Here is an 11909-nt window from a genome sequence, read left to right as displayed (position 1 = left end):
ACAATGAATTGTGTGTTTTCCAAATGTATCCAACATGTTATGCGACAAATAAGACAAACCTCGTCAATCAAAAATAAGGGAATCATAAGTCGATATATAAGAATAATACGATACTCTTCCTGTGACGTTTATTGGCATAACCCATCAATATGAATAGCAAGGAAAAAAACATGAGTCTATTTTGCTTGCAAATAACCAATAACTACTTTCTATCTTGTGGTAATATCAAACTTTGTCAAGTCATGAACACTTTTACTAAAAAGGACTCTCGCCAAAATATGTTGTGCTGTAGGAGGGACGATGTCCTTGCTAGTAAAATTGCTAAGGTCAAAATTTAGAATCACAACATTAAGACCATCCAAAGCTTTGTCGAAATCATAGTCCATACCATATATCAAAATGTCTCTCAATATATGATCATATAACATTCAAGATTGGGCCATAGAAGCCACAAAAGAGTAATTGGAAACATCTATTATCGATTATAAACTCAATCCTCCAACTCTAATGGATAAATAAGCCTCCCTCCATTAAAGGTCCCCGAAGAAAGAACCTCTACAAACCATAATGTATTCAACCACACTTCACAACTCTTTATCAAACCAAATAAATTCTTCCTCTAGGTGATTAGGTTGACATGCTCTTAGGCCCAATTTTTTTTTTGGCAATACCCATGCTAGATCAAAGTAGGAGAAACTCACTATGAGGGTCCTTCAGTTGTGATATAATATCCATTAACTCAACAACCCTTGTACCGCTGTTCATGGAAAAACCCTTGATAAAGCCTCCACCTCGACTAACATCCCCTCAAATAAAATGCATCACTAACACTTGCTTCCTAATTTCCGAAGGGAACAAATCCCTACAAAATTTGCTACCATCACACGAAGGACAAAATATCTTAGTCTTACGGATATTCAATTTGACACCTAATTTTGGACCTGTCTCACGAATAATATCAAGGGATTTAGCCACCTCCTTTGAATCCCCTATGATGACCGCTTCATCAAGAAGCTAGACATGAATAAGAAACTTGCAATTGTCTCTAAACTGATGAATGAATTAGTGTAACATAAAAGCAAGAAGGAACGATCCTGACGGGCCACATGGTTGCACTGTAGTGGCTGACATAATATGTCCACTTCTTAGGTACAACCTCGCTGACTAGCCATAAATAAAATCAACCCACAAAGGAATTGATGGGCATCTCACCCTCACCTCATGCATAAAGGCTGTTTGATCTACCATGCTTAAAGCATTCAAGAAATCTACTGTGAGCATAGCCAAAGAACCATCCCCATGTCGGTTGCTTAACACCATGTTGGCTTATGTGGAAAATGGCCCCAACACCACTCGATACCCGACCCTAAACTGGAAGTCACTGAGATATTATGTCACATCTTTAGTGGATCCTTTCATAGCAACCTTGGATACCAACCGCCTTCAAATAGAACTCCCAATAATTGGTCGTATTCCACCATCATGATTTAATAACGTCGTCAAAGGCATATAGGTAACAAACTTTTCCAAAATCATCTGATATATTCCTCCCATCCATAGGTTAACAATTAGAGTGATTACACTTATAAGATATCGTACCACATCAAAACCTTCTCCACATAATGTGTCTAATATATGTTGCACTCGCAAACCATTTATATCATATGATGTCACTTTGGGAAAATATTTAATGCACTTGAAGATAGTATCCATAATAGTCACTAGAGGAGCTTCGAATGACAAGGTGGTCGACATGGAGGGAAGTGGTTTGTACGAGTGCTTATCCTCCAAAACTTTCACTGTATGTCCATTATAGAGGGTCAATCCAGATGATCCCAACATTTTCAAAATTGATGTGAAATGACCATATATAACCTTGTGGAGGCATTGCTTGACATTAGAGTTCATCTTTTTTATCTTTCTCCTCAATATGCATTCTTTCATAACCTAATCTATCTTGCTTATAGCCTTCCGACACACTATCAACTAATTTGGTAAGATCATCTATGTCTCTCCAATTAGCTAGGCACTCCAAAATACGTTGTTATTGCTAGGACTTTGATTTCTAGGCTTGTGAACCCACCTATTTTGAGGCTTAACCAGTTGTAAAGTGCAACGAGGAAGACGAATCAACGGAATCCAAACACGTACAGATTTCAGCTCATCAGTCACCTTATAAGCATATTTTAATGTTATAAGCAAGACGACCCCTAAGAGGTATACTCTTCACAATGAAGATAAGTGTTGTGAGAAATCTCTTTAACAACCTTACATCCATAATAAGCCCCTAATTCGTGGTGAAGTTATCAGAGTCAATTATAATGGTTTTACAATACACGCAATGTGACTTCAAACCTCCTATGTCCCATGAATAACTCGAATTTAACCATCAGGATGATGACATGCCCGACTCATGGCATGAATACTCATATATCCTCCACATAACCATTGCTCAACCACATTAAATACTCCTTCAATTCCATAAACAAATTTTGATCATTCTAAATGATTTTTCATAATACATTTTTCGTTCGTCACTACATAAGTGTAGCGTCTTAAAATAAGACACCATATGAGAAATACTCATACTCCCATCATCAGGGCAACACTGAAATTTTCAAAATGGATAGTATAAACCTTCTTCTATCTAAATAGAAACTAGTGGACAAAGTAAAATTGTACTTCTCTCCTACTCTATACAAAAATCTCTAGTTAAAAAGTTTAACAAATATAGATTAGGATGGAGATTTTTGTGGATTTGTGATCATTTATATTTTGTATAGGATGTGTAATTGTTTGGGTTTATATTAAAAATTAAAAGTGACTTTTATTGCAAACGTGATAATTATAGTAAGGAATCCATAAAGTTAACCTTATTAAAAGGAATACGTCATGTGTCAAACTTCTATATAGTTCTTTTTTCCCATTTATAGGTAGGTACAAGAATTACCTAATTAAACTTCATGCAATGGAAACACAGAGTCAAGAACTACTGCAAAATCCACAAGAAATTGAGAAACACGACACTTATGAAGAAGAAAACAAGGTAAATCTAGATATTTTATTAGATCTGAATGTTCCTAACAACTATTGTGAGTCCAATCTAGTCACCACAACAGATGATTCTTCCAAAACTTTATCAGATGATTACACCCGCGGCTCTGAATTAGAGCCGCGGTATTTCTCTTGTAATTACTGCAAGAGAAAATTCTATAGTTCACAAGCATTAGGAGGACACCAAAACGCTCACAAGAGAGAGAGGTCAATTGCAAAAAGAGGACATAGGTTTATAGGAACACACATGATGCTGTCACCAACAGGAACAACCTCATTTTTTCAGAATCATGCTAATAGCCATAGTTTTAGACCACTTGGAATTAAGGCTCACTCTATGATTCAGAAGCCTTTTCATAACTTTTCATCCAATGGATTTGGAAGCACTTATTATGGATATAATGGTTGGTCAAGACCACTTATTATGAATCAACAACATGGAATAGGAAAGTTAGCTATGGAAACTTTCAAGGAAACAGGTTTATCATCACATGGAAGTGTTGGTAGATTCCAAGGGGTTGAAGAGGACATGGTGAATCAAGAAGAGGTGAAGCACCTTGACTTATCCTTAAAGCTCTAAGCATGTGTTCTTGTAGTATAGATTAGTCATAGCTTCTTGGTAATTATAGGCATAGCTAATTAGCATTTAGCCAAATTTATTTTCTATTGTTTGTAATCATTTATTGTGTTAACCTTTTTATGATCTTGTAAGGAATTCTCTTATTAGATTTCTTTCTTATTCTTTTTTGTTGATATTCATTTTCAAGTGAGGTTAGATTTGCTATGATCATGAGCTGTAAAAATGAATGAATTCATGGTGATTCATTTAGAAGTAAGGATGAACATTGATATGAATGATTAGCAATGTTTATCAAGGGAAAGATAGAAAAGGAAGAGTAAAGATCAAGGGCATTATGTCCTTGTTTTTATTAAATTCTTTCTCTAATAATAATTGAGAGAGTATTTACCCTCTTCTACATGAGACAAGGCTAAATTAGTAAGAACATGAAAAACTAAATACAAAACAGTAAAAACCTAATTAGGTAGTTATCTAACATCCCTTCCCCTTCATGATGAAATTGAAATGTATATCAATGAGATGAAGTTGAGGAAGTAGGTGATGAAAAAAATTAGGTGAAATAGTTTACTCTTTCAGTTTTACTTGCCTAAAACAATACACACAGAACCTTAACAAAGAGCCCTAAATAATGAGAGCCCTAAACACATATCATCCTTCAACTTGTAAAAAAACAAGAAAATACGAAGATGATATGAGTTTAGGGATATCATTTGATACAGCCAGAATGAAAAACCGAAATATTTTCTTTCACTTCTTTTTCACATATCTGGTACATCAAACATTACTTAGGAAGATGATATGTTGTTGTTGAGACCCCAAGCCCTAGAGATTTAATGTTGTTGTTTAAACTAAGATTGAATTTTATATGTTATTATTCTTGTTGAGATAAGTACGTTTTAGGTTTATTGTTGATGTTGATGTAGTTTTTTTTAAGAGATTATTATTTTTGAGTTGTTGTTTGATGTTGTCATTGTTATTTAGATTGAGATTAATGTTAATGTTTTTTTTTTTAGTTATTTTTATTATTAAGTTTGAGATTGAGATTATATTTTTATGATTCTTTGTGCAGCTCTCATCAAGAGGACATTAAAGTGATAGAAAGTATAGTTGAGTTTAGGCTTAATATCCTTTTTGGTCCCGTATGTAACATCTGAGTTCATTTTAGTCTCTTAACTTGAAAAAATTCATATTAGTCCTTTAACTCTTCAAAGTATGCCATATTGGACCTTTTGGTCTAATTAGCAACGAAAAACTCAAAAATCGATCACTAAAAATGTCGCTAATAGGATAAAAAGGACTAAAATGACACGTTTTGAAGAGTTAAGGGACCAATATGGATCATTTTTAAGTTAAAGGACCAAAATGAATCCAGAGGTTAACATATGAGACTAAAAAGGATATTAAACGTTGAGTTTATTATATCTAATGTTGATTGTTTGTTTCATTAACCATTCTTTAAACATATAACCTATTAAATTGATTTATAAAATAATAATGTGAAAAATTATGTTGTATTTGAAAAGCATCTTACACTAATTAATGTTTTTCGAGCATTTTGTAACTCACTATTCATCTCACATTCTTTAATGGTTAAAATCTCTCTCAATGTTTCTAGTTTTTGTTCAACTTTCTTCTATACTTGTTCATTTTGTAAAGCCTCAAATTTTATCTTTGTAGAATGAATTAGTATATAAGGAAGTGTTTAATTAAGAACTTGAACCATTAATCAAGATTCAAACCATTAAAGAATTAGATATAAATAATGAGTTACATGATGCTCGAAAATCATTGATTAGTGTAAGTTGTTCTTCAAATATAGCATAATTGTTCATATAATTATTTTGTAAACCAATTTGAAAAGTTATATGTTCATTAGGGTTTGGTGAAATAAGAAATCCACATTAGATATAATAAACTCAATTGTGTTTTACTTGTCGGTTAAATGACTAATCCGAGGGAAAATGTATTTTTGCATTTAAAAATTCCAAAAAGTTATCGTTGGGGATCAAACCATGACCATTACACCTTTTTTGTCAGTGGAGTTACAACCAAGAGGTAAAGTGGAGAACTTTTAATGACGTTGTTCGTTACCTCACATATGAAACCGAGGTAACAACTCATATCTAATTAAGGTTAAAGATGTTTTCCGTAGTAGTGTTCACATGTTATGTTGATTCGGCAAGTCAAGGTCTTCTAGTATTGGTGTGAATACAAGAAAGGTGTGCCGACCATGCCACTCGTTTTACATCTCTTTTAAAAATCAATGCAACTATGTTAATTCGGCATCAGGTCAAGGTCGGATATCTTTCAGGCAGTGCACTAATATTTTCAAGGTATACTCAAAGAGTGTGAAACACTTCAAAAATCGATACTTATTAGTTACTCCCCTGAACAAAGTGGCTCATGCCATCATATGTACCATAGAGCCTGGGCCTCCTTATTGATGCTCAGAAAATTTCTTCAAGGTCAAGCGTCAAAGTCATTTATTGTCGGATTCTAGTTCATATGTTTATAAGATGGATGACCTATCTCAAGTGGAAATTTGCTTAAAAGAGCAGCTGGTAACTTTATTTGAAATTTTGGTCTACATCGATGGTGATGTCTCTCCTAATGCGGTAGTGAATAAATAAGGGAGGTGGTACATAGAGACACGATTGGTGGTGGATGATAACTCGAAAGAGGTTGGACATGTCATTTTTGGTAAGTAACATGGGAAAGGCCCTTTTTTCTTGAATAGACCTTCTGTCTTTAACTTTCTAACTCGTCTATTATTGGCTTGTAGACAAAATTAAATGTTATAAAATAATGTTATATATGATAAGGACTCCTCGAGTCATACCTATCATGGTGGGTGCCTCAAATGCTTACATCACCAGCGTGTTTCAGACCGTCGAATCCCCTTTTTGGTTGGATACACTCTAATCACCTATTCTGACACATGCATAGGTCTTTGATTCTCCAAATTAAGTTATAGTGGAAGATGATTCTTGTTCATCATTGTTCATGATCATATGAGGAGTGCGGCCATTAGTCACAAACCAAGCAAGAGATTTTTACCCTGGTTTAGCTTAGAACCAAACAACAACAAATATCACAAGAGATGTTACAAAATATGCCCCACACCAGAACCATATACTTCACAGGTAAATTTCATTGTCAAATCACTAAGTCAAAACTGAAGAGGAAATAAAGAGAGAAGAGAATGGGGAGTGAGAAAAAGTATTCAAAATATGTTTTCTGGTGTGAATGAAACGGAAAATGAGCCCCTATTTATAAGATATGACGTACTTCTTCAGGAGGGCCCTCTTGGATCAGGCACTCAATCTCTTTCTTGAGTTGATAGCAATCCTAAATATGTTGTCCCTTGACTTTCTGGAACTCGCAACTACTATTAGGGTCAAGCCATATGATGTCTGCCTTCGACGCTGGCAGTTATGAGTTGTTATGCATGTGGAGGATCTTTCAGTATATATGCTCTCAGCAAGTGTTTAGAGATGTAAAGCTCTCAGGGCGGTCTCCACTTTACTTGTACAACATCCTTTCTATGACGGACGATGTGTATTAAGATTCACTCATGTACTGGTACATATAATTAATCTAAGTTATAACGATAATTTTAATTTTAATTATATATATAATATAACGATATTATTATTTTTATTAAATTTTAATTTTAATTTAAATTATATATAAAATAAGAAAAAATAAAAAATGAAATATACATAAACCGTCGGTTAATAAAAAAAGAAATTAATAATTTAAAATAAAAATAAAATTTGTAAGAAAATAAAATACATCAAACTTATGTTTTTCTTTTCTATATAAGTAAAGTATAGATAATTTTTTTTCTTATTATAATTTAAATCAGGGAGTACTACGTAGGGGTGACAAAATGAGTTGTGGCTCGTCGGGCCGGCCCACACACCCGTCATAGAATAGCGGGTTGATTGCGATTATAGGCTCGCCACTCATCAAAGTCTGCCCCGCAAAAATCCAACACCCGACAATGTTCGTCCCGCCAAAATCTGTAACATCCCGATTTTTATTAATATTTTTATTAATTATATTAGTAATTATATTATTTGGTGTTTTTAATAATTACTTATTTATTTAGTTATTATGTGATATAATAATTATTTAAGTATTTAATTATGTGAGTGTTTGTGTTGTTTGACTTAATTGAGTTATTAGAGAGATATAACTAAATGGGCCTAAGTGATAGAAACATAATGGATGGATTGGTGGGTTAAGCCCAATTGACATAAGTGAGATAGTAAGAGAAGGTTAGGGTTTTAGAGGTTACTATTTTCATTTGGGGGAAAAGATAGGAAGAAGAGAAAAGAGGCAAAAGGGAAGAGAACAATGGTGGAAGAGAAAAGCTAGAAGAAACCTCATTTTCGCAGCAAGTTTCAGCATTGAGTCACCTTAGCAAAACGGATGTATCTCTCAATCCAACCGTTGGATCGTCGCGTGGTTTTGACACAACGTTCCTGACTCATAGAGGTAAGTTCTGACCGGAGCGATTTTGATTTTGAGGATTTTAAGTTCGTCTGATAAGCTGATTTCCGAACTGGTTTTTAGGTGTGTCTCCAAATTATGTTTGAAGGATTCATTTTGGAGAAAAGCTTAGAGCTATGGTGAAAGAGTTCATATTTGCCAAGGTAAGGGTGGGGTTCTTTCATGCTAAAGGGTTGTATGATAGTATGTTATAGTGGGTTTAATTCTATACTTTGATATCCATGTTCTTCTATGTTGCAATTTTGGGTATTTGATGATTGTTGGAATGTGATGATATAAATGTGATAAGTTGTGTGCAATTGATAATCTATGTGTATTAGATTGTTATGTTTGTTGTGAGTAAACCATTGATAGTGAAATAATGAGTTTTATTGTAGAATTGGAAAAATAATGGAATAGAAATATAATAGTTGAATTGAAATTAATATAGTTTAATTATTAATTGGATAGTTAAATTATTAGTTGAATTGATTCCAATAAGTCTATGTGTTGGAATATACTTGAACTTGGACCAATTATTCGGTTTATCGGTAAATTACGGTATTTTGAGAAATTGTTTGTAATTGTGTTTTGGCTTGAATATGTATGTTGAGAAATATATATTGTCATGCCAATGATGTTGTTTTGATATTGATTCTTTATGGTTAGTTGGTTAGCATTAATTCTAATGATTAATTGCTTGATGTTGAAAATGTGTGTTCGAGTATAATTGACAAAAATGAGAATTAACATGAGATAGTATGATTACTAGTGTTAATTGGATTGTGTGAATCGTAATTGATTAATTGGCCTCTCATATGTGAATGATGTGTGTGTGTGTGTGTGTTGTGAATGTTGTGTACAATTGGTGGATAATTCATAGAGTTGAATTATTGTGATATGTGGAAAGTTAAGATGGTAGAGATGATCTTAATTGCATATATTTGTGAGATTGTACATACATTCATATCATAGTGTGCCTTGAAACATAGGTGGAATTGCTTTGAAACACAAGCGTGGCTTGGATTCTAGAGTGAATCGGAAAGCGGTAAACTATATGTTTACATTTGGTGGCTTTGGTCTTGTCCGGATCTGAAGCGTGGCTAGATTCTATATGAATCGGAAGCGGTGGAACTTTGGGTCCATATTGGGTACCACATGCATAGAGTCACATGTCTTGCATTGAGTTACATTGGAGTTATGTGATGTTTGAATATATGTAATTATGTGATTAGGTGATTGTTATGTGTGCATGAGATGTGATAATTAAATTTGGTGATGTTTGATACATGATTTTGGTGATATATGTAAATGAAACGTATATGATGAGAATGCAAATATATATATATATATATATATATATATATATATATATATATATATATATATATATATATATATATATGTATTAATGATATATGTATTAATGTGGAATATATGAACCATGTTTTGCCATTGTTGATAGTTGTATTAATTTACGTTGTGATTATGAAGTATATGTTATTATGTGCTTGAATGACATACTTGTAAACTTGAATACATTGTTATAGTTGATAGTTAACATTATTGTTGTGATGCAAATTGCTTATATTGAGAAGTGGTGAATTGTGTATGATTTTATCTTTGCTATATGTATTATCATACTTTCCTTTATAATGTTTGATATCTCACCCCTTCTGCTGATGTTTCCCCTACCATGGGAAATGGGCAGGTACTCAAGTATAGCTGTGGAAGTTTGTAGATTCACCGTGTCTGGTTGGTGTGTCGCTCTGATACGTAGCACTCGGGGGTTGTCTATATTGTTGTTTCTATGTTGTTCATGTTTTAGTTGTTGAGTTCCAAATTGGATAATGAGAAGTACTATGATGTTTGAAGTTATTTCCGATTAAATAAGATGATTTGTTTATAAATTCGAATGTTATGATTCCGCTGCACATTAAAATGAAGTTGGTTTGTCTAAGAGCTGTTATAGGTTGTTTTGTGCTTCTCTGAGATTAAAGTGCTATGTATCTATTTATGAGTTGTTTATAGGAAGTAAATGTGATATCCCAAATGCATTGTTGATAGTTTTTAAAATACTCTGATTTCTCGCATAGAATAGCGGGTTGATTGCGATTATAGGCTCGCCACTCATCAAAGTCTGCCCCGCAAAAATCCAACACCCGACAATGTTCGTCCCGCCAAAATCCGCCGCCCGCCAAAACCCGCATCACCTATTCATTCAACTTATTCCACCTTAAGTCCGTCTTTTTTTTAGTTAATTCTAATAATTCTAATTTTTGATAGTTTAATTTATATATTTATTTGTAAATATATGTAATATTTTTCTAAGTAAAATTTGTTAAAGAGATGTTTTTAAAAAATAAGTAAAAAATTTAATTGAAACGTAAAAAAAAAGTCTATTAATCTATTGAAAAGTATAAAAATAAATTAATAAAAAAATATGCAGGTAAGCCCGCCGCCCGCCACCTTGGCGGGGTGGACTTGATTTTTAGGCCCATTTTGACTTGGCGGGCTTGTCCGCCCTTTTTTTTTTTGCGGGCATAGGGCGGGTCAGACTTCCCGTTTTGCCACCCCTAGTACCATGCATATCGCAATTGCATACTGTAGTACTCTCTCCGTCCCATATTATAAACAAATTTTACTTTTTAGATTTATTTAATAATCAATGTATCTGATCTATATATGAACTACATACATTAATTATTCAATGCAAAATTTGCTTATAATATTGAACATGTTATGAAATAAGGAGAAATAAGATAAAAGAGAAAAGAGAAAGATAGAATGATTCTGTATTATTTCATCGGTGTATTTCTACAAAGAGATTGGTCCTATTTATAGGATAATATTCAGACAATGTAATAAATACAAATTGTTATAAATAAGGAATACAATCATTGGGAAACAAATATCTAATTATTCATAACACTGCCCCTTGGATGTTTGTTTTGGATCTGCCTCGTTAAAACCTTTACTAGAAAAAACCCAGTGGAAAAAAATATAGTGAAGGAAAAAGAGTACAATATCCTTTTAAAATAAATTTATTTGTCCCCCTCAGGTGAACGCTCATTTCTTTGACGATAAAGACCAAACTTTTGTACTAGTTGATTAAAAGTTCTACTTAGGAGTGACTTTGTGAAAAGGTCTGCAAGATTATCACATGAAAGGATTTGTTGGATGTTTATATCACCATTCTTCTGAAGATAATGAGTGAAAAATAACTTTGGAGAGATGTGTTTTGTTCAGTCTCCTTTAGTGTAACGATCTTGCAATTGAGCGATACATGGCGTATTATCTTCATATATGGTTGTTTTATTTGTTTTTCCAGAAGACAAACTACAAGTATTTTGTATGTGTTAGATTAAGGATCTCAATCAAACATATTATAAACTTTCCTCATGTAGTGCTAAAAGTTTTGCATGATTAAATGAAGTTACTGCTATTGTTTGTTTCACCGATCTCCATGAAGTAGTTGTACCACCACATGTAAGTAAATAACTGATTTGTGATCTACCGTTGCGAGGATCTGACAAGTAACCTGCATCTTCATAACATGTTAATTCGATTCTGGATACTTTGGTAGAAAACAGAGTCGTGTCTATTGTAGCTGTTATACCCCAAAATTTGCCCACTTCTTTTTTCAAGAAAACTCCAATCTGAAAATTAAGAGTTTCATATAATCATGGATTTTTATTTCAAATATCCTAGCATATGAAGTACTTAAATTTCAGAAACTTTTCTTATACAGTAGCTTGGCTTACAGAGGAATTTATTC

At 33.2% G+C, this 11909-nt stretch overlaps 1 protein-coding gene across 1 annotated transcript; it reads left to right on the top strand.

Moving 5' to 3' along the window:
• Positions 1 to 2878: 2878 nt before the first annotated feature.
• Positions 2879 to 3780, top strand: LOC131655162 (zinc finger protein 3-like). The gene has a single exon (XM_058925061.1). The coding sequence runs from the start codon at positions 2969 to 2971 to the stop codon at positions 3632 to 3634; it is 666 nt and encodes a 221-aa protein (XP_058781044.1). The 5' UTR covers positions 2879 to 2968; the 3' UTR covers positions 3635 to 3780.
• The last annotated feature ends 8129 nt before the right edge of the window (positions 3781 to 11909 follow it).

Source organism: Vicia villosa, linkage group LG3, assembly GCF_029867415.1.
Source record: "Vicia villosa cultivar HV-30 ecotype Madison, WI linkage group LG3, Vvil1.0, whole genome shotgun sequence".
Lineage (NCBI taxonomy): Eukaryota > Viridiplantae > Streptophyta > Magnoliopsida > Fabales > Fabaceae > Vicia > Vicia villosa.
Note: the sequence above shows the minus strand (reverse complement) of the source record. Positions and strands in the feature narration are given on the sequence as shown.

Excerpts from the sequence above, each read along its gene's own strand:
- LOC131655162 (XM_058925061.1), top strand. The coding sequence starts at position 2,969 with ATGGAAACACAGAGTCAAGAACTACTGCAAAATCCACAAGAAATTGAG.